This window comes from Rattus norvegicus, chromosome 4 (genome assembly GCF_021556685.1).
Source record: "Rattus norvegicus strain SHRSP/BbbUtx chromosome 4, alternate assembly SHRSP_T2T, whole genome shotgun sequence".
NCBI lineage: Eukaryota > Metazoa > Chordata > Mammalia > Rodentia > Muridae > Rattus > Rattus norvegicus.
In genome coordinates, this window is record NC_141537.1 from 132,820,183 (window position 1) to 132,844,221 (window position 24,039).

The 24,039-nt window shown below is 45.3% G+C and overlaps 1 protein-coding gene across 51 annotated transcripts in view; it reads right to left on the bottom strand.

The window, feature by feature from the left end:
- Positions 1-24,039, bottom strand: part of Foxp1 (forkhead box P1) — a 595,264-nt gene that overhangs the window by 58,685 nt on the left and 512,540 nt on the right. For all 51 annotated transcript variants that reach the window (XM_087656767.1, XM_087656772.1, XM_087656758.1 and 48 more), the window contains 1 exon segment: positions 18,815-19,019. In XM_087656767.1, the coding sequence (XP_087512893.1) occupies positions 18,815-19,019 (205 nt within the window).

Consider the following 24,039-nt stretch of genomic DNA (forward strand, 5'->3'; position numbering starts at 1 on the left):
AGGGCTCAATACTAGTCTACTGTATTTATGCAGCACATTTTTTAAAGCCAACAATTATGTAGTGAACAATTTGGGCTGTTTCGCTTGTTGGCGCCTATGCACGCTGCTGTTATAGGTATGTCCATTTACCTACCCATTTAAATCTGTTTAAGATTTTTTTCATTTAAAGTTTTTTCTCAGAATTCTATATATGAACACTGTGTTTATATCATTTGTACCCTCATTCCTCCTATATACTCCTAACTCCCTCTCAAATTCATGACCTGTCTTTCCTTAATTATTATTTACACATGCACACATGTATGTCTACTGAGTCCACTTAGTAGGGCTCTTACGTACATGTGTTGAGGGGTGACCACTTGGGATCGGGTAACCCCTCGGGGGTCTCATCCCTAGAGAAGACTGATTCTCCCTCTCTCGGCAGCCTTTCACAGTCGACGGGCCTTGTGAACCGTCCTCCATCCACGATGGCAGGAGAGCTGGGTTGTCACTTTGCAGGTCTAGTCTAGGGAAGCGTGTTCCTGCGATCTCACAGGTGCAGCTGCACCCTTCTCACTTTTTTTTAATTTAAAGCAATTTCTTTTTATATTCCCATCAGGGCTTTCTCTTCCCTCGCTTCCCCATTCATCCGACGCATTGCCCCTCCCCTCCATCCTTCACTACCACTCTCTCTTTGAAGATAAACAGGCCAATAAAAACAGGAGCAAGTAAACAGAGTACACGTTTAGAAATCAAACTGTTGGGCTGTATCGTAACTTCAATTGTATTTACTTATATCTATGTATCTATGTATCTATGTATCTATGTATCTATCTATGTATCTATCTATGTATCTATCTATGTATCTATCTATCTATCTATCTATCTATCTATCTATCTATCTATCTATCTATCTATGTGACGGATTTGAATTACCATCCTCTTTCTCCAGCTCCCAAGTCCTGGATCCCAGGCTGGCCACCCATATCTGGTTACATGGTAACTGGTTGCAGTCTCAGCACTAAGTTACATTCCCATAAGGGCTGCTGCAACTTCCCCACTTTCTCCCCTACTGTAGCTCTCTCATTTTCTAAACAGCTCACATGGAAGGACAGCTTATCCTCCCTCCCCCCACTTTACACCTAAGTACGTAGCAGGGCTGAATGTATTCTCCTGGCTGACTGGCCATTTGCACCTCTTCCTTAGAGAAATGCCTAGAGAAATTTCTTCCTTAGAGAAATACTCAAATCCTTTGCCTATTTTTAACTGCATTGTTTTACTGTTGCTTTTTTTCCTCTCTCCCTTTTTCTGGATACAAATGTCTCAACAGCTGTAACTGCAAATGTTCACACTCATTTGGACTGTTTCCGACTTTCTTGATGGTGTACTATGAAGAATAGGAATTTTTAATAAAGTCCACTTTATGCATTTTATGTTCTTGCCTTTCACTTTTGACCTAACATTCAAAATACTGTTGCCTAACTGAAGGCTTCTGAGAGTTTTGTAGATTTCCCTCTCTCTTGCTCTGTGATCCACCCTCTGTCAACTTTTGCATATGATGCGTGGCAAGGTTCCGTTCTATCCTTTTGAATGTCACCTGGCACGATCTGAGGAAAAGATGACAGTGTTCTTATCTGAGTGGTCCAAACTTTTGCTGATGGTAAGCTAAACCCAAGTGTGACATCAGGATTGTGTTTTTTAACTCCACTAACTCCAGACCCCCTTTCCTGTGTAGTGTTCCATTCACTGCATTTTTTATTCAATAATAATAATAATAATAATAATAATAATAATAATAATAAATCTCTAAACCTCACAAAACAACCCCTGAAATGAAATTCAATGATAACTCTGGGCTTGACGAGTGGGAACAGGAATAATACATTCTAAATTAAAATAAAGTCTTACAGCTGGACTAATTGAAGGCCTACAGGAAAACTTGTCCTAGCCATTGATCTCCCCTGGGCTGACAAACCATTCCAGAATGTGCTGTGGATGTTGTTGACGGGGAAGTGGACATAGACTTGGGAGCTGTGTGTACTATTTCTACCTAGGGAATCAGGAGTTCGGCCGAAGAAGTCTCCATTTGCTGATATTGCTGTGCTAATGGCTTCTCTACTGTCCCTCTCTACTTCCTCATTAAAAAGACAGAGGGAACAAACCACAAAGGAGGCCCTCCCTGTGGTAAAAAAAAAAAAAAAAACTCCACCAAAGTTCTGCCAAAAACACCACCTAAAACACATCCACGTGGCACATCTTGTACCCAACTCCAACTGGCCAATAATAGTTCATGCTAAGACTGGACACCTCGTGAGCCACGCTTCCTAGTGAGGTGCCGTGTTATCTACAGTGCTGCTTCTCCGCTCTCCTCCATCTCCTGCCTGTTGCAAACACATGGGACCAATCCCCTTTCGACCTCCTGAAGAACTCTCTTCTATCCCCAAGAGGCCACTTTCTTTGTAGCCACCACTCCAAACGTCCACTGAGTGAGCTAGCAGACAGCTCGCATTTATGGACTGCTGGCTCTAAGAGATGCATCCAGTGTGCTGAAGATGGAGTCCTTTGTATCCCATGACTCCTGACTGCTCAAGCCTCTCCCTGTCTCCTATGTTCCCAGTTCCCTGGCCTCCTTTCCCCAGTCTTCTTCAGGTTCACATAGTAACAGTGCAATCACAGAATCCTGCCATCCCATGTGAACCTCACGTGACTGAGTGGGAAGGTTCTGCACACTTCCAGCCCAAACACTAAATGAGATGTTTCTGATGTCCAGTTCCCTTGATGCACAGTTCCCGGGCCATCTGTAACAGTAACAAAAAGGCCCTTACATCAACATTAATCCATGCTCACAATAACCACAAATGCTAAAGGAAGCCATGGCTGTTTGAAGCCTTTCCACCTATCCATGCCTTTGTTCAATGTTAACTTACACACACACACACACACACACACACACACACACACACACACACACAGAGAGAGAGAGAGAGAGAGAGAGAGAGAGAGAGAAAAGAAAAAGAAAAAGGTCCCCATTTGTTTCCTTCCTCTCCCCCACTTTTTACAGCCCTTACTCACTACTTTGCCACTGTGCTATGATTTCAATGAGACTCTAAGTACCATTTTCGGAGCTTCTTAGGTGTAAATATGAGACGAAAATTTTGATTTGAGAGCTTTCTGAGGAGGATGTTATGCAAGAAGATACTATCAGACTTCAGTTTTAAGGCTGTGTTTTCTAAAACAAGTGTAAAAAGTCTGGGAAGCATACGGCACATCAGCTTGAACCAAACATGCTCAACCAAGTAGTGGCACCAACCAGGAGGAGATGGCCGTAGACCACGACCGCCCACAACCACTAAACCCACAATGTAAAACAGGATTCGAACACGCAAAGCTGCCCAACTTTACAGTCAGTGTTTATTCTCAGAACGTCTTGGTTTCTACTCACGGCCTTCTGCTTATCTAGATCACAGGAAACTGCTGAATGTGCTAGCACCGTAACTGCTCAGTCTTAACACCTTATGAAAGTTGTTAAAGAATATATTAACTAAGAAGCAGTTAACAGTGGGGGCTGGAAGGATGGCTCAGTAGTTATGATCATGGGTTGCTCTTCCAGAAGACCCTGGTTCGATCCCAAGTACCCACAACTGTTTATAGCTTCAGTCCTAGGGAGCTCAATGCCCTCTTCTGGCCTCCTGTGCCCATGTGGTGCACACATATAAGGCAGGAAAAACATCCGTACACATAAAAATAAAGGCTAATTTAAAAAAAAAAAAGCAGTGTAATATGTGCCCAAAATTGAACAGAAGGGGAGAATGTCCTCATGAAAGTTGACCAGGCTGTGTGTAGGGCTCAGAACACTCAACGCCTTCGCTCCAGAACTATGCTAGGAACAGCCCTTCTCAAACGAGATCTAAGATATAAGTCACCTAGAGATGGATTTGTGTAGATTCTGGTGCAGAAGTCCAGGAGAAGAGCCCAGGAGTCTACATATCTAGTAAGTTCCCAAAGTCTCTGGTGTGGCTGCGTCATTCAGATGTTTACATTTAAATGACAGGAATCTTAAGATATCCCTTGTTTGTGGCTAATCTCAGAAGGGCTGGGCTAAAAGATGGCACTCAGAACTGTTTTCTATCAAATGCGGTTTGCAATGCGAGGGTAAGATATAGGAACAGGTAATAGGGTAGCACTGGGTGGCCTTACTGTTTAACAGCTACAGGATGCTAAAAAGACTCACTGGCCCCTGTAACATAGAAGGCTCCAGTTGCTTCTGAGATACATACAAGCATGTAACAACAGGAAAGGCCAATGACAAGCCCTTCTCTCTTTCTGGTCACCAAACACTAACTTGGACCGGGAGAGACACGTTGAGCCATACCTGACAAATTATGTTTACCAAGTATCGCGCTGGTCAAGAATATTCCAGCAAACATAGCTGAACCTACAAACTGGACGACATCTCAAAAATTCAGAGTCCCCAATCTCTAGATACGCTTTGGGTATCTTCTGAGTCTAGGTTCTACCCTTGATCCTGGAGGTAAAAGAGTCTGTACAGGAGATAAAGAAAGAGACACAGGGGACAGTGGGAGCAAGTTCTAGATTTTTCTCTGAAACTAGGTGTGCCATGCAAGCTGGGTTTAGGAGCATTTAGTACAGCACATACGTAGTCAAGGTCCTTCCCTCTACTAAAGGAGCAAAGCCTATTGAAACACCCATAGGTAATGAACAGCCTTTACTCAAAGGTGTGCTGACGTGGTCAGATGGAGCCGGCACGAGCGAGAGGACACAAGACACAGAGCGTATGTATTAGATGACATCACAAGTGCCATTTCAGAGGATGACATGTGTTTGATTTAAAATTTTTTAAATGACGTGCCTTAAAGAGAACGCCACAAGCAATCCTACAAGTAAATATGCCAAACCCCACAACAGAGAGGCACCTGATAATATGACCGTAGAGTGACAAGCTAAAGCCTCTGGGAGAACCATGTGACAGCTATATGTCTAACTTTCTTTTTTTTTAATTTTATTTACTTATTTATTATTTATAAGTACACTTATACAGTCTTCAGGCACACCAGAAGAGGGCATCAGATCCCATTACAGATGGTTGTGAGCCACCATGTGGTTGCTGGGATTTGAACTCAGGACCTCTAGAAGAACAATCAGTGCTCTTAACCGCTGAGCCATCTCTCCAGCCCTATGTCTAACTTTCTATGCCAATACCAACACAAGAGCAAAACTCTGAAGACACACTACACATCTGATTTCTACTGAGGAAGAACCTCCCAGTCACCCTCCTGGATAGGTACTGGGTAGGGCTCACAGGGGCCTCCACTCCACAGACTGCCATATCCAGTGCAGAGCTGGTTACTGTAGATGTGGGGACATCTTGTGTTTGGGCTAGCTGGCTGTTGAGCATTGGAGGCTGAGTATCACACCCGGCAGTATGTTTGGAAGTTAGCCCACTGATCATATCACCAATGCGACCTGAAATACCGCCCAACACCCCAACACTCCCACCCCCCAACACCCCTCCACCCCACCCCCCAACACCCCTCCACCCCATTCCAACTCACAAGAAGTGTAAAGCACAGCAGGACAATGGAATGGGGTGGGGGTGGGGAGAACTCTAGAATCAAGGCTGGCCGGGGTCTTCAGACCTCAGCAGACAGGGCAGGTAGTGACAGGCAGAACACCTGTTTTTGTAAGGCGCGCTGAGTGAGGGAATAAATAGAGGTAAAGAGCGAGAGGCGGTCAAAATCCAGCCATTGTTCTGGACCCCGGCAAGGCCTGTTCAGAGGTGGTGACTAAGGCTTTCTACCATTGGCTGTATTAACACCAGTGTCTCATTAAGAAAGCAGAAAGCTTTCCAAGGAGCGCTGTGAGCAACTGTGTCAACACAGACACAGGGGCCACTAATCCAAAAGTTATTAACGCCACCAGGCAGGGATCTCCTTCTCTGTGTGTGCACTGGTGAGTCACGGGGTCACCGTAGAACCTTGGCCATATGTCAGAGGAGCCAACGTGTAACACCCAGAACCCCCAATGAATGCTTCAGCTGAAAACCCCAACATCATCGCTTCAAGTGTCAGTCAACGTGAGACTTCCAGGAGTTACCTCATTCTCCAGAGGTGGGAGAATCAAGCATGGGTAGCCAGATGAGGGACAGGAGCAGAAAGAACAGGTAAGTGTGGGACATACTGCCACTCGCTCAAAAACATCATGCCTGTGTGTTTCCTCAGAGGCAATGATTTTTTTTTTCCCCCAGCAGAGGCTAGTTCACTAATGTTCACTGGGAAAGCACCACAGCTCAGAGTTCCCAAATCAAGGCACATGCAATTTCCAAGTGCCTGCTATACCACCAAACGTCTAAAGCATGTGTGGGTGTAGTTTTTAAATGTGTAGGTGTACACACGTCTCACTCTCTCAGCCTCTGATATTTTAGCATGGGTAGTATAATAGGATTTGTGCATTCATGATTCACAGATCACTTAATAGGAGAAAAATGTTGTTGTTTTAATTGATGGTGAAGACCCATGGTGGCACGGGCTATGAACGAGCAGCGGGCACTCTTACTCTGAAATGGTTATGTCTAATTCCCCAACAGGGGAGAGGGGACAAAACAGGACTCTAGCATAGAGTGCTGTGATATACCATCTGGGCCTTAAAGCATCTGTAGAAGCTCAGGCAAGAGTAGACAGACAGGGAGCCACAAATAAAGGACCTTATACAGAGGAAACCAGATAACGCCTAGAGATAGCGCAAAAGCCACTCCCAGGATCCTTTGCAATAGGCCTTAAGGGCTTCTCACTCTGGAGTGGTAGGTCTTGGCAGTGAGACCCAGATCTTCCCAGTTGACATACTTTACCCTGACTCGCTGTCCCTCTGAACAGTGGGAGGACATCAGCAAGGATCCCCACACACCCATAAAGTATGGCGCAGCATACAGGTTCCAAGAGGTTCTCGGAGAACGGATAAAGGTGTCGGTTTTTAGATCCTCAGCCTCGTCTACGGAATCGAACATACCTGCAGCTCAGCCGGCCCTCCAGGTGTTTCTGGGGCATGTTTCTTTAAGCTTAAAATCTATACTGAGCAGAGACCTAACTGTTCTGCTTGTTGGGAAGGAATCTCTTCAGGTAATGCCTCAGGCCAACCCAATGGGACTTGTAACGAGTGGGCCAAAGGATGGGAAACTCTGAAGGGTCTTAATAGGTCTGTGCCCACCGGTATGTCATTGGTCCACTTTCTGGCCCCTATCATATCCAGTCCCCACAGGGGATTTAGCACCCACTAAGCGCCAGGCTGGTTGTGATGGGTGACAAAGATGTTGACATTAGATGAGACAGCTGAACTTCTCCCCACTGGGGGTCCAGCGCATTTGAAATCCTCGAAGGAGGCACGCACACGTGTGAAGGAGTAACTGTACTCTGCTGTCCTGCTAGCAGCCATTTTTATTTTTAGCAGGTCATGTACTGTGTTAGATTTAGCTGGCTGCTTTTATTACAAGTGTCTGTCTCCACATTTGTCTCTCTGGTTAGACTGAGACGCTGACGGGGAAGAGCTGTATCATGGTTATCTTTTAATACTCGGAAACTATAACTGGGGTAAAATGCATGTGTTTTGAGTCTGTTGATAAGTATATTCAATAGTAATAACAACGAGTGTTGATGGGGACCTACTGTGTGCAGGCAACTAGAACATTTGTAAGTTCTTTGATTGCCATGGTTTAATCTATTGGGCAGACCTAGTATAACACGTTACACTAACTCCAGAGATAGAACACAAGGGGCCCATCAGGAGGAATTACCTTGGTCTATACAGCTTTGCCGTGGTGAGTGTGTACCTGACATCTCCCCACATAAAGACCATGACCTAAATAAGACAGGGGTAGTGGCCTGTCGGTGGCAGGCTCTACCTTTGCCTCTACCTCAGGACCTTGTTTCTGCTGTGCCCCCGAAGCTGGTGAGCTATTCCTTGACCTGTTCAGAGGTCATTTGCCAGGTCTGCACTGCCCACTTATCCAATTAGTGACCTTAAGTCTACAGAGCAGCAGTTAGTTCCTTCCTGGCCCATTCGACGGTCTTCTCAGTAAGACATTGTGTTTTCTCTGTTTCTCTTCTGCGGTCTATCTTCTCTGAGGAAACACTTTGAAGCTGCACAGTTGTAACACTCGGAGCCTAGATCCCTGGTACGTGGCTGTTACTGGCAAGTCGGGTTGACAGATATGTTAGTTACTACTGTCCCCTGACTCGTGTCCCACTTAGAAACATGTTGGGTTTTTTTTTTTTGGGGGGGGGGGTTGTTGTTGAACTCTGGACAACTTCCCATTTGTCCTTGTTAAGTTTCTTTTTATTCCAGTCTGTACCATCCTCTAATTTATTCAAAAGCCACTGGATTCTCCCAGCTCTTGGTGTCAATTTTTTTCTAATTAAAGTAAACTGCCATTTATCTCTCACACTGATCTTTAACACGAGATGTCTCGTTCTTGTCATAGCTATGACTCATATGGAGAAATGTGAGTTGAATATGGGGGCTCGTGTGCACCAGAATGTTCCCACCGATGGCTCAGACACAAAGGAGAGATGTAACCACAGACATGATATACAGTGACCTTGAATCATACCAACGAACTCAGCCTGCCTCTCTCTGAAAGCACACACTGTACATTTCATTTCCCCTACACATGATAGGGAGCTTTTTCCCTTCCGCCAGCCACCACAGGTCCTAGATTCTTTCACTATTCACAGCCAACGTGGAAAACACAAAGTGTGTGAGCGATCCCTCAAAGAGAGCCTTCACGGTAGTTTTTAAAAAGGAAAGCAAGGAAAGAAAGAAAAAGAGGCCAGCCTGCCTGGAGACAGCTTCCCTTGAGGACTATAAAAGGCCTGCGAGTTGAAGGTCATGAGCGTCCGTTTGTTTAGGGAAGTCTTGCAGGTAGAACACATCATGGCCCACAGTTGCTATGGGGTCTGTTTACCAAACAAGAACACAAATAGTTACACAAAAGCAGAACAAGATGTGATGTGCGGCCAGTGTCTAAATGGAGCCCGTGGAGCCTTCTGGTGAAATGTCCCAAGTGCCCTTAAAAACAGCCTTCCTTTCTCCTCAGAGTCATGGAGGGCCCCACACTCTCCAGGGGCACATTTTACTCCTGCCATTCTAATGCTGGCACTCTCTTCTCCCCACCACCTGTCTCTCTCTCTCTCTCTCTCTCTCTCTCTCTCTCTCTCTCTCTCTCTCTCTCTCATACACACACACACACACACACACACACACACACACACTCCCTCCCTTTTTTAATATATATTTTAAGCCTTAGAAACCAAAATTATTTAGCTCAACAGTTCAAATTAGACAATAAAAATATTTACTATTTGTAAGTAAGAAAAAAACCACAGAGAACAAGACAATCATTTTGGTGTCTAGAAGAATTTTAGTACAAGCATGTAGTGCATAAGCTGAGTTACTCCTGAACAAGGGCCAGAAAGGCCTCTGTGTGGGATGTGAGCTGACTTCCTAGCCAGCACGGGAGTTTCGTGCACTAGAATGCTGCCTGCTCACTTAACCATGTGCTCCTGAAACTGAATGACAAGTAAACAAGTGTGTGTGTGTGTGTGTGTGTGTGTGTGTGTGTGTGTGTGTGTGTGTGTGTGTGTGTGTGAGAGAGAGAGAGAGAGAGAGAGAGAGAGAGAGAGAGAGAGAGAGGCAGGTTTGCTGGTCTACAATTAAATATGCCATACGACAGAGGAGGCGGCCATGAACAGAGCCTGACTCTTCATACTACATTGACCACGGTCCCCACCCGGCACAGCCCTGATGCCTTTCTGTGAATGGGACAGATTGCCATATGGATGAAGACACTGAACAAGCTGTACAACTCTTGGCGACATGTGCCCGGGGGATTGTCCCATATTAACGCCACCTGGGCTGTGGCAATTGTGCTCTGTCTGTGCCGTGGCACTGAGCAGCCCATAAGGCTGTTATTTCTGAGTACACGCAGAAAGGAAAATTGCAGTTAGGAGAATTCTCTGGCTAGCGGATGTGTTGCTCAATTCCCGAAGTAGTTTCCCAAAGGAGCGGTTATCTTCTGTATTCACACGGGCAGAAGTGACAGGCGGGAACACATATTAACAATTTCCCTTTGTGAGCTCTCACTATTGTTTTAATGAGGAGACTACACTCTATAATATACTTGGGCCTTGACTGATCACAAAAGGGGGTAGAATAAAGAACTTCAGGCAATGCTGTACATATGTAACGCACTCGTGTGAATCACCCTGGTGAGCCAGCCTGCAAGAGGGCTCTCTCCCCTACAAAGGCCCACAGAGCCAGGCTTGGGGAAAGACAGATGCAAAACACAAACACTGCAAAGAGCAGCCCGGGAGCAGTGCAGAGGAGTGTTTTTATGAATCTTGAGATGACAGCAATGTGACGTTCTAGCACTGGCCCCGTGACTGACTTACGAACGTGAGGACTTGCCATTTATATGATAGAATGACAATGGGACCTAGCCAAGTTATACGCCTACCTAGGTGGACACTCTAGGCTTCCCTTTCTCCTCTCGATAGCTAATGCCCACTGAAAACCCATTTCTTTTCATCTAATCCTGGTAGTAAATGTACGAATTTCAGCAAGAGCCATTATAGGTACCCAGTAAAAGCCAGTACCATAGGAGGGGCCATTAAGGGTCCCCAAAGCCTGGCTCTCACTCCTCTCTGGAGAGTACTCTCTTCACACCCTCAGTGAGCTGTCAGTATTAGAATGCATGCAAATATATGTTTGGGGGTGGTGGGGAGAGCAACTCCAGAGTGGGAGGCTGCTGCCCATGGATTAAATGATGGACTCCCATCAGCAATGGTCTTGCATTGAAAGAGAATGACCGTAAGATCAAAAAGGACAAGGCCTCAAATATTATTTGGAGTGGAAAACTTGGCAGATAAGACACAGTTAGGGATTTGTTCCATCCAACATAAAAAGGGGGAAAAATTAAAATCAGTCAAATTTAAGAGAAACTTACAAATGAACGTAACTCCTCACACCAATGATGTCATTTTATTGGAAAGCATTTGTCAGTTAAGCACAATAAACAGGGTAAGATTTATAGAGTCTAATGATGTTGTGTTATGGTAAAAGGCACTTTATTGGGGTAGCATACAACAGCTGTTAGAGAATGACTGCTGTTTTCCCCCCTCTTCTTTTAATCACTCCACAAAATGAACAGTCAAGGAAAAACAAACAAACAAACAAACAAAGACAGACAGACAAAAACCTACAAACCTTTCCCTTATGGCATTCCAACATTCTCAAGTTTTTTTGCTCTGCACTCTCCCCTGCATCTGTTGGTGATGTGAGGTGATGAGGTACCGTGCCATCACCCTGAAAGAATTTTCTCTCCTCCTTCTAAAGAGACCCCAAAGGATCACTTAGAAGCGATAAAACAGATAAATAAACCCCCTGTGGCTCAGGGTGACCACTTGTCCTCCTGTCTTCTATCCTCCAGGAGATTAGAGCGCACTCACACTCTGATGCAACACCTTCACTTTCCAGCCTCTCTACTCACTTCTTTGAAACCTGACAGGCAAGAGAGGTAGACAAAGATACCGTAAAAGTTCCTGGAGTACTTTCCAATGCTATCAGTGTGGGCGGATGGGCTGGGAAACAGACTACAGTCATTGGGAGGGTAGCGCCTCCACGCCTTGACCTCTGAGTTTGATCAGTCAAATGCCCAACTTTGAGTTACAGTAACTTCTGATGAGCTATCCCCTGGGAACTAAATACTTGAGGGTCAAGAAGACATAGGGTCTAGTCTGGGTGGTCACTAGTCACTGATCTAACTTCTGCACGTTTTAAGATCTGTTGTGGTCTGGATGCAACATCTGTGCAAAGGAGACAAAAATTTACTGTGAAGATTGGAAAGGGAAAAAAAAATCAAGATCAAGACCTCTGCTAAATCCATTGGGTACAGAGTTTCACACACATTTATTGATACATTGTATCTCATCACCATCACCTGTTATGTTCTGATTTCCCCAAGAACAGAAAGACAGAAAACCCAAAAGAGGTTATGACACTTGCCTCTGACTACAGAGTCAAAACATGGGCCTCAACTCAAGGACAGGGAATGGGCAAGACTGGGCTAATACCATGCTATTAGCCCAGATGAGAGTGGCAAGACACTAGTTCTGTGGACAGGTCTAGGTTGTTAAACAGCTAATGGGAATAAATGTGACTCTTCCTATCAGCTCATGGTCTGTCGACGTGGTTTTTTTAAACTTGAATGAGCATCTGTGACCAAGTTCTGGGGAATCTATGCCAACATCCATCCAAGTTTATTAGGTCTGAGACTCCTAAGTTTCTCAAGTCAAGGCACAAAACAACTCCAGGTGAGCACATTTGACTAGCTAGAGTGTCTATGTAACAAATACCAATTCACATACACCATAATAGAGCAAAGGAACCCAAGTCCTTCCAAGAGGGGCCTGGAAAGCTCAACAGTCAACAAAAATCTCTTCTGTCCTGAATTCCCAATACCTGGAAACAGGCAAAGGGCTGCAGGACCTGAGAAACAGTATGGTTAAGCAGGTGGTTTCCCCTGCTTAAGAAATATCCCGCCTTTGCTTTGGTTAAGTATCTTTGCTTTCTGTGAGCCACAAGATTTAGGTTTATAGTAATATTTGTGCTTGCAATTTTGAGAAATATGAAAATGTTTTATGAAAATACGCAAATGAGCACATCTTTCTCCTAACAAACTATTTACAGAATTAAACGGCGGGGGGGGGGGCTGAATTTGGCTGGTGGGTCTCCCAGTGCACGCCTATGTGGTACTCCACTTAAGTGTCTAACATGGCAGCTTGTAGGCACAAGCGCAAAGCTGGTACTTGATCATGCAGCAACTTTCAGAAATGCTTTAATGGAAACAATGATGAGGTCAGGGAGTGAGCTTTCTCGGTGCTTTAAATAAAAAGAAATAGAAAACGTGATTTACAAGAAACAAAAAAACCCTGCAGTGTGAAAGCATTATTCACAAAAGTGGAAACTTGAATTTACTGCTGAAATTTCAGATTCACAGGACCCCTAAATGTCACTGTGAGAATATGCAAAGTTAAAGGTTCCTGAGCCCAGAGCAGTTCTGAAAACAAACTTCTAGAATGTTAGTAATTCAGCCAAGGGCACCAACAACCAAAATTTATCAACCAAAATTTGTTTGTTACTTTTTTTTTCTTCTCGAAAGGGTAAGCAAAATCAAAACACCAGGGAAGTCCAGATTTCCAAGTTTCCTGATGTTCACAAGTATCAGGGACCACAAACACAAATGTTTCTGAGATACAGACAAATACACAGCACTGTGTCTACAAGGCCACAGATCGAAAAGAGAAACCGAGAATCAGCTGGAGCCGTCCAAAGCACAGGAGCCAGGCAGAGGCCGGCAGGGTTTATCTGAGGGCGGCTGTCAACTGGGCAGCCTAAGCCAGTAAGTGAGCCTGGAAACACAGAAAGTGATACTACACCTGAACTGAGGGCAGGTTAGACCTCACAGCAAAGGGCTCCAGTACGGTTCACCTGTGTCTGAGAGCCTGGTGGCCTCAGAGGCAGCAGAGGCCATGCAACCACAATGTTTACAGAGCAGAGAGAACGCTCTCTAATCCAAGGCTTTAAGGAAGTCTTGCAACAAATGGTGAGCAGAGCTGCGACTTGGAGAAATACTTGTTATAAAACATGTACTAATGGCCGAAGTCAAAAAGCTGAGGATGGCGGGGGGCCGGGGCGGGGGACACACAACATTCCCAATTTAGACTGCAGAAAGAAGACAGCTGACATAGAGGAAAGATCACATGATACATTCAGCCGGGAAGCACAGCATTTATAAGGCAGGGCAGAAAGCTCAGGGGATGCCTGTAAGGACAGAGAGGCTCGCATTTGTGTCTGTCTGTATTTCCTGTGGGGGATATCTTTTTATCCTCATGTACTACCTCAGACCATAAGTGATTTCTATCTTATGAATCTCACCTCCCTTCATCGAAGACAAAAAGACTTAGGAACTATTTTTATTGATAGAAAAACAAGTTAGTGGACTTGTTTTCCTTTAAATGTTGCAATATGTGCTCATCAATAGATGTCTGGCTGAACTGACATTAAATTTAAATATTCTCTTAGGGACACTGGTTTTAAATTTCACTTAAGTACTCCTATACCAAATGAAGAAAACTTTAAAGTCAGATTTGAATATGAATCTTGGTTATGGCACAAACCAGGCATCCAACTACAGAGCTGCCCTGCTTCTTCATCTGTAAAATGGGGTGAGATTCCCCACTGCATTCCCAACAGTCCCAGGAATAAAAGGCGTCATCACGGCACACACAAGAGTCTAGCAGCAACCGGCAGCAAGAAGGGGCTGATTTAATGTGCCTTCCCTTCCCTGGTGCACCATAATATAATGTGATATTTAGAATTTTAATTCAAGCAATTACTTAAGTAGTAATTGCTATTTGTATTTACATAGCTGCTTTGATCCAAGAAGCTCAAAGGGCTTACTAAATTTAGCATTTTAATAAACGTTTCATTTGCATTCTGTTGATTCTGTTTACCCACACCAAAACTTGAAATTTCCTGAAGGGGAGACAGTCCACAAGTAAAGTGAACAAGGTAATGTCTTCATGTGTACGGGAATCCCATGTCTCCCTTCTGTCTAACTACTAAGAGGTTCCTACTCCGTGGCAGCAATGCAGGAGCAAGGAGGCTTGAGCACACCTGCTTGCCTCTCCTTCAGCTTCAGGCATGCTCAACCTGATCTCGACGTGCTCCTCCAAGGCACTGACGACAGGGGTGTTTATTGCACCAATGGCTTTATATATAATCAGCACAATAAACAGAATTAAATTGTCAGGAGGGACTCAAAGTGGGAAGCGGGGCGCCCGCACTGAATTCTAACGATGCTGACCGGCCATGACAGGATCTTAACAAGCCTTGATCTGAGTGTTGGCATCCGCCTCATAGATCACATGGGCCTCTCCTCCTCACAGGCTGCTGAATACTGATGGACATCTCCACCCGGCGCTGCGGGGAAGTGGGTTTCTATTGGCAATCTTTACCAAAGTGTGTCTCTTCCCTTCTCTACACTCGAGGGTTTACCCTGAATGATTTAATTATAATTTTCCTTGTGTAAGACAAATTAAAGAGGGGAGTAGGAGTGTCGTGCCGAGCACATTATTTATCTCCTCAACAGATTGCAGCTCACCAAACCCCAGAGCTACTGCTGTGGCGGCTGCTCCCCGAAGCTGCAAAGATGTACAGGGCAAGAGCGGGAAGACGGAGGTTTCCAAACGGCATGGAGATGTGTGAGCCAGGTGAGTCTTGCACGTCCCACGACTTCAACAACAACAACAACAACAACTACAAAAGCTCTCTCACTTTCTCCACCCAGTTTTCACACAAGACACTCCGAGATCTTTTCTGAAAAAAAAAAAATGCTAATCTGGATTACCGTGCACAGTGGCAGGGCCTCTAACTCCTTCCCTTATTGAGGGCGGAGGGGAAAGAGTATTCCCTAGCTGACATGGGGAGCTTGTAGGATGCGTATTTCACAAATGCCCTCGAGAGTGATGGATAAAGGGGTTTTGTGGCAGTGAGGAGAACTCCTGAGGTATCTCGCTGACAGCTCAGTGTGTGAGAAAATACTTCAGTAGTGACACCCCCACCCCACCGCCCAATTCCTTCTCTTTTTGCTACCTATCCTTTTCTACTCTGTAAAGTGGCCACCATCTAAGGGATTTTAAAATACACAGTTATAAGGGGCTGAAGGCTAGAGGTAGACCATTTGCCTAGCATATCCCCAGCACTGCAGATAGATAGATAGATAGATAGATAGATAGATAGATAGATAGATAGATAGATGGATGATAGATAGATGATAGATAGATAGATAGATAGACAGACAGACAGACAGACAGACAGACAGACACACACACACACACACACACACACACACACATAGGCAGGCAGGCAGGTAGGCAGGCAGACAGACAGGTAGACGGACCATCTATCCTGATAAGGTGAAAACATGCTAGTACTTACTTTAAGTACCTATATAAAACCAGCTAAAAGATTATTGATTATTGAACGATCGGTTCCATAAGCTTAAAGCTACTTATCCAGCTTTAGCCAAAGGTCTTATAATCAGTTCAGATTCTGCTGAAAGAAGGTGGGACCTTAACCACTGAGGCAAAGCTACTGCGTGACATAAACAAGGCCCTGCATTCACCACAAATCAAAACAAAGTGCCTTCATTGGAGTTCCCTGTGGATCCACCCACCACTGGCTTCACATCACATAAATGGGACAACGGAGAGGGTAACTCACATCGTATAATTTCCTAGCTGCCTCCTCTCTGCATAACCAAAATTCAGCCTGTTCGCACATCCAGATTCGGGCTGGTGGAAATCTCAATTCTCTTCTGATCCACAGTCTAATTTTAGCATGAGATTAAATGCAACATTTGTGCAGACAAATAAGGACCATAAAAAAAAAAAAAATCAAACAAACTTCGTCTCTGGGAATTGGACCGTGTCTTAGATCCACTTACTCTCAAATGTGTCCTAAGCTATGAGAAGGGCTATTCTTCCAGTCTGCCTCCTTGCTGCTCCATCGGCAGACCGCAGAGAGAGAACCTTTTAAGATGTAACTGAGCACAGTGCATCTAAACAAGGAGAGTTTTCTGTGTCACAGCGATCGGTGCAGTCTCCACAGCGGCCGACAAGATTTCGACAAATACCTTAAGTGCACCAGTCGGCATTTTCCAGTGCAGAGCCTCCTGCTCCGCCTATGGATAACGATGTAACTCAATCACCCTGCAGTAAATGGACGGCATCAACCTGGGGACAGAGAAAGCCGGGACCGCAGAGGGCAGCAGCCTAGACTCTGTCCTTTAAAGCCATCTAAGGTTTGCTACTTGGAAATTAAACATAAAAAGCAATAAAGACATTCTAATAGATTCCAAGGCAAGATGAAAGACTGGCTTCCAGGCTGGGGAAACTTCTCCCCTGGAAAGCCGGGAACACAGGGAGCCGTGTCTGGCCCAGGCTACAAACCAAGCCTTCCTGTTCACCATCCTACTCTTCCTTCCCTTCCAGGCCACTGACTCTGAAGCATCTTTTAGTTCTTCCCATGTTGACCGGAGACATTCCAAGGGGATCTTCCAGTTATAAGTTATAACATGTGCTGCCCTCATCTCTGAAAATCTCTGATTCTGTCTGTGTGTGTGTCTGTGTGTGTGTGCGCGCTCCTCAGGAGGGATTCATTCTGAGACACAGACAACATCACAGACCATACCGATGAAGACCTAATGGTACAAGACGACACATCCAGGCTATGTGTACGCCGTGTGCAAGTGCATGTGGAACAGTCACCTCCTGCTCCCACAGACTTGATGGGATGGTCGAAACGACCCAATATAAAACCAAGCACAAGAAAAAGACACATCGCAACCGAGGCACGAGGCAACACCGGGACGCAGGAGGTTTCTGCCAGACTAGCACGGTGAAATACTCTTGTGTGGGGAGGGGTACCAGGCAGGAGTAACATTCTGAACTCAAAAACTCCACGCAGTATGCAAGCCGACTGTTCACATCACCGATGTCAAAAGGTCATGCCCCGTAAATAAGCGTGTGTGCTATGCATTTCTATGACTGGCAACGCAATGCGCTCACACGGCCACGGACAAACACCGGGATACTGTCTCCATCCACGCAGCTACGCTGATGTGCTGTAAGTGACAGGATGCAGGTGGTCACACCCCAAAACACTGCTGCACCACTGTGCAGAACTGTGCACTGTATCTCACACAGTTTTGTCAAATACAAACTTTTCATTCCCGCTTACAAACAAAATACAGAATTTGCTTTTGCCTGATTTAAGAAAAAAAAATTTTGCTATGAGAAATTCTTGGTAAACCTCCCTGTCCTCTGTGTCTGCAAGCTCTACATATGAAATATATAGGAAAGAGTCTAAAAATAGTAAACGGGGGAAAAAAGTGGTTCATTTGAGGAGCCTTACACATTCCATTTCTGAAGTAGACACTGGCAATACAGCTTCTAGGTGCAATGGAGTGAACAAAGGGCTTCATTTCCTCAGGACCTTAAGCTAACACGACGCGGTCAAGATCTTAAAAGCAATCCAAGATTCAGCTGTCAGTCATCGAAAGCTCAGGGCATTGAAAATATAAAGCCCTAACTTCTAAAGAGGGACACACCAGCTGGACAGCACAAACTCCAGGTCCATCAGGAGCAAGTGTGCGGTGGCTCAGGTCACCGTCGCTGAAATCGTCCCTTCCTGTCTAGGCTGAAAAGGTCCCGTGCTTCCTTAAGGGGCACATGATGAATGGCATGGGTTTCCCCGCCTTCATGGAGGAGCAGCGTCGACCAGCATTAAGCGCTGTGCTTCCTCAAATCAAGACATGAAATTGTCTACAGCCTATACCACTGTCACCTTAGAAGGTGCTCAGCGCCAAGCCATTTGGTTGGCATGGAATGGCCTCCTGGCAAGAGCACACAGTTGGCCGGGAAGCCTTGAGAACCAACCCTTCCAAGGTGGAACGGCTAGGCTTCCGCCAGGGCTCCTAAACTGAGGACGGATCTAAGAAAGTGGTAACTCCATGTTGAAAAGGTGAAAATAGCTAGATGCTTCTCACCCAAACCGCAGCGAATACATTCTGAGGTAATTATGTGCGCATCCAAGCCCCATGAACACAACGAGGTTTCTCAGAGCCACAGAACTGGGTAAGGACACTTGCCCCTTCCAGGCAGAAGGCAGTGCTGACCTCGGGCAGGGGTGGGCATGCTCCTACCTTTCCCTTTTGGGGGTGTGGACCGAGAGCTGTCCATTGGTAGAGGCGTGTGGGTTCATGATTAGGGAGGTCTTGGAAGGTGCGGAGGAGGAGACGCATGTGCTGGTCAGGTCTAGGCTGCTGTGGTTGCTGCCTGTGGTTTCCTCTGCAGTGTGGGCACTTGTCACTTCTTTCCAGAGCTGCTGCAGTTCCGTTGGAATCATGCCTGAAACAAACAAATTGGATAATCAAATCAATTAACAGCTAATTCCGTCCTCTTCAAACAGTAATTAAATCAAAGAGTCAGTAAACAAAGCCTAGTGTGAGGGGAGCCTTTGGGTGTTCGCAACTTTCTTTACTTCCCCTCCCTGCTAGGGCGAGCAGAGCAGTGGCAAGTGCATCCTCCCACTGAGCAGCCATTGAAGCCCCCTCTTCACACAGAACAGACACCTTGGAATGGATGCCGAGCACAGCTGGGCTGCAGCAGCACAGATTCCCCCATCCAAAGGCCGCCTCTCGGCTTTAGAAGGGGAGTAAAGACAGGCCGGCTTACTTCTAGGCACAAAGGAGGCCTCAAAATAAATTTGTTCGACCATAGTCTCACGACAACAAGAACCACAAAATGAGTAATTTTTGTGCTTAAGTCTTAAAATGATGACAAATAGCTTTGTTATTAAATATAGTTTTTTATTAATCACTTTTAGACATAAATTATGAATTCATACCGACTCCCTGAAATGCTTTTCAACTTTTAACAGTCAAATTGATTATACTATGATTATTTCATTAACACACCTATCTTCCTCATTAATTTTGGTTTCTAGTACCACATGCTTAATTGATGGATGTGTCTACTGAAGAGTGTGTAACTTTTTATACAAGTAACACTGTTATTACTGTCACTTCTGGGATCAATGCTAATGAGCCATTTCAGAATAAAAACGGGAAGGAAAACAGGCTTACAGTAATAAAGTTCTCCTGTTTGTGTGAAGGGGGTCAAAATGGACAGGGGTTTGAAAAAAAAAAAAAGGACTGTTGACCCTTACCGTCTGTAAGATGTGATATAATCATACGCTAGCCTCGGTACTGCTGACCTCTGCATCTTTTTCCTATCAGCGATTCAATGTATGTTTTAGGGCACATGAGCCCGGCAGAGAGAGGTTCTGAACCGCACCTAAGAGCTGCAGAGGATGCATCTTCCTCTTAAGGAGGAAAAGAAACCACACATTCTGCAGATCACAAGACAGTTCCACCTCAGGACGGTATGTCTGGACTGCAGTTCACTGTCTCATGCAACTGGTACCCAGCTCTCCCAGGAAGCCAGCCATCTTTCTGGTTAGACAGCAACAGCCGAAGCAGGCATGTTTCTTACCAAACCAAAACGTAACTGGATTGAAAAGAGAAGGCTTGCGTGCATCACATTCATTTGAAACACATAATAATAATAAAAAAAAAAGCCAAGGTCTAAATTTAATTTATTTTTGTCATTTAGAATACAATGGGTAGATAATCATCTCAACGTGATCAGCCAAACATCTTTACTTTGCTAAACTGTTAAAGATTTTAATTATGCTAGCATTGGAGAGCACCGGTCTAATGAGGCGATGGACTCCAGAGAATCCGAGTGGTTAAGAACTGTGAAATGAGTCTGATAGGATTTTTTTTATATTCACCGTGGATCGTTTGCATATCAAAGAGGAGTAAATTATTGCACCGGAGACCAATAACCTTCCCCGCCTTTCTAAGAGGAGCAGTAACAAAAACAGTGGGTCTCTCCGAGCAGTGCTCCGGGAGGATGATCAAATGCTCAAGTATTTGCAATTAATATATATTATAAAGGAAGCTAAAAATAATACATCGAGTGGTCAGGGATCCTTCAAATGCATCCTCGACGGCTGAGTGGATTTCCTTCTCCCTCCGTAAAAATCAAATGCCAATTATATTTTGATGGATTTTGTCCCAAATGAACATTTAGTTATCAAGCATATTCAATTAATCCTTGTCCCCTGAAATCAAACCTTGAGGCAAATTAAACAAAGGGAAAGGTCACGACACAATCCTGGGTCCAGTTGTACTGCATCCGAGCTATTATTTCCAAACACCTTTCAGAGTGACAGGTAGGATATCCCTATAGCTCTCGGGTCTGCCACCGAGATCCACACACTGACAATTACCCGTAAACAAAGCTGACCCTCAGACCACGGTTTACTCAACTGAAACAACGGGGAATAGGCCGGTCCGTGCATGAGGGCATATTGATATGAAACGCAGAGCATGGAAGGCAACACATATTTTTATTTCCTAGAGAGTAAACACAGGGAGGGAACGGGCCACCTATTTTTCCACTCAGACTAATTGATTTCTGGGTCAAATGCAAAGGGGAAAAAACACATGGGTCTACTGACGGCTACCCTCACACCTTTTCTCCTTCTGAGGCAAATGAGCTTCTCAGGCTGTGCCAAAGGGACGGCACTTCCCTGGTAAATTAAAACCAAGACAAATGGGTTGGGCCCTCGGTACACCGGCGCAGTGCACTGGTGGTGGTGCTGACTTTCTTTCCTTCCAATAGGCTGGCAGATCAGGTTCACCGTCCACACGGACTCGGTGCAAAGAGGAACCCGATGAGTGACGACAGGTACTTTGGGGCCAGATGTCAATGTGATCATTAGGCTTAGAAGCATTCTCAATAGATGCCAGAGGCGGTCGATTCAACTCCTCCTCATTAACTCGCTGTTGTTCAGCGACTAAGAGCCACCCCAGGGCCACCCGGAATGCCTACACCTCTGGCAGAGTCAAGAAAGACAGCGGCTAAGCTGCTGGCCCATCAGACTACAGGGAGGCTCCATTTTCAGAAACCACGTGTCTCCTCCAGAAGGGAGCAGTAAGAGCGTCAAGTTGGACAAATCCATTCACTGGTAAGTAACCAAGTGTGTGGAGTTTACTCTTTTAAGAAATCAGAAAACTGTAATAAGGGAACTAGGACAGTTCCATGTGAAACTACAGGTATTAAGGACGATCAAATGATAAGGGAAACTGGATAAGAACACACAGGCTTACTACGGCAAACAGAGAGGAAACCCTAGAGCAGTGGTTCTCAACCTGTGGGTCGTGACCCCCCCCCTTTTTTTTTACAGGGGTAGCCTAAGACAATCTGCGTGTCCACTCTTTAGGTTATGGTTCGTAATACTATCAAAATTACGGTTATGAAATAGCAACGGAGATAATTCTATGGTTGGGGCTCACCACAATATGAGGAGCTAAATTAAGGGGTTGCAGCATTAGGAAGGTTGAGAACGGCTGCTCTGGAATAATCTGAAAAGAAAACATTCTACTATAAAGTCCAGCGGAGGAAAGGCCTTTAAAAAAACCATTCGCCGAGCCTATACGTTCGGGCTTACACATGGGTTTAAAGTAGCTTCGCGAAGCCGAGAAGGAGCTGCAGAAGAATCCTGATGGTTTTATTAGAGTCGGCAACCCCTAACCCTTGTACCTCAACTACCATTTTCTTCTTCTTCTTGTTCCCCCTCCCAGGGCAACCTGCCCCTTCATTATAAAAGAAAATGCAGGCACAGGTTTAAAAAATGTATGTTGTGGGGACAGTTGACAGATTACTGGTCGTGGAAGTCAATTTTACAACCCCAGGTATCGCTGGCTCCAAGACAAACAGTGGATCAACCTTTCTCTGTCCTTGTACATCCGTACCCAGGTGACCATGTTCAAGCAAGCAGAAAGTTGATTTAAACCTCGTAATGACATCAGTTTTAAGCCATCATCACTCGGATAAAAAAGAATTGTGTTGTAGCTCAACGTGACTGAATGCTCTCCAGCCACTTTGCAAAGGAGACTGGGGAGACCAAGGGGAGCTCTTGCTTTACAAAAAGACAGCACTGACTGCGGGTCACTTTATACCCAGGGTCTGATGCTGGTAATGCAGACGTTTACATCCATGCCATCTCGGGTGCACATACAGACACCCCTCAGTCTTTTACATATGCTTCCTCCTCATGTTGCAGGCGCTAATAGTTATAGCAGACTGCTAAGTACATCCATCAGTGCCACAGCCAGCGAACTGCCTGCGGTGTCTCCGATGTGTTGCTGTGCAGATCACACTGCATGCATCACCATGTTCATGTCTTTCACATTACACATGCGCTTGTCTTGCCACTGCCGATTTGCCCTCTTTTGGACAGCTCAACTGATGTACTGTAACAATGAACTTCAGTGAGCAAACTTAACAGTATAGGAGCGGGAGGGGGGCAGGGGAGAGAGGTGGGTGGGTGGGGAGATGAGAGGGAGGGAAGCTTGAGTCCGGTGGGTGTGTCAGAATAGCCTGCCACGTTTCCAACAATAAACCATAGGGTGTAATTAATGCAGGTTATAGCATTATGGAAGCACAGAAATGCATTAGCCGACGTGTCCTTCCTTTGCCCTGTGCTCAGTTCCCACCCCTGCCTGCTGGACAGCTATGGAAGCGATGCCTCTCATATACCAAACAGCTCAGCTGACAAGGCAAGGGCAGGTGGGAGGGCAGGAGGAAGTGAAAGGAGGAAAAAGCCACAGTCTGAGCATTAAAGGCAAAGAAAACAACAACAAAACCCGTAAGGGACAGATGTTGGGTGTGGCTGACTCAGGAGACAAAAACCTAAACAGACACGCCCCACTGAACACCAAAAATTTCAAGACGAATGACTACCTCTTCGCAGCACAAAAGAGACCCATTATTCTCACAATAAAGGGCAGTTGAACCCCAAACTTAGGAAGCTGTGGCTACCATCCATCCAGTGGCAACCACACTGCAGCACTACACGCAGTCATTCTTGGGTATCTGAAGGATCCCCCTGCAGACACCAAGGTACACAGAGGTGGAAATCCCCCATGTAGAAAGGTACGGCATGAACAGGATGGTGTGGTACACAGCTAACATCTCAGCCCTTGTTCAGGGGCCTGGGATCCTATCCAAGGCCAGCCTTGGATTACAAAGTGAGAGAGTGTGGATGGAAAGAAAGAAAAAAAAAAAGGCAAAGAGGAAGAAAGGGAGAAAGAAATGAAAGGAAAAGAGAGGATGGTATGGCATTTGAAAGAATCCATACGTTTAAATTTAAAGAAGCCCTTCGTTACCCATGGCACTTAATGTCATGTGAATACTTAAACCACTGCTATGTAGTACTGTTGACTGGAAGAACAAAAAAAAAAAAATCACCTGTGCGTCCGTTTCTGTCATTCAATGTGTACTTGGTAGGCTGAGA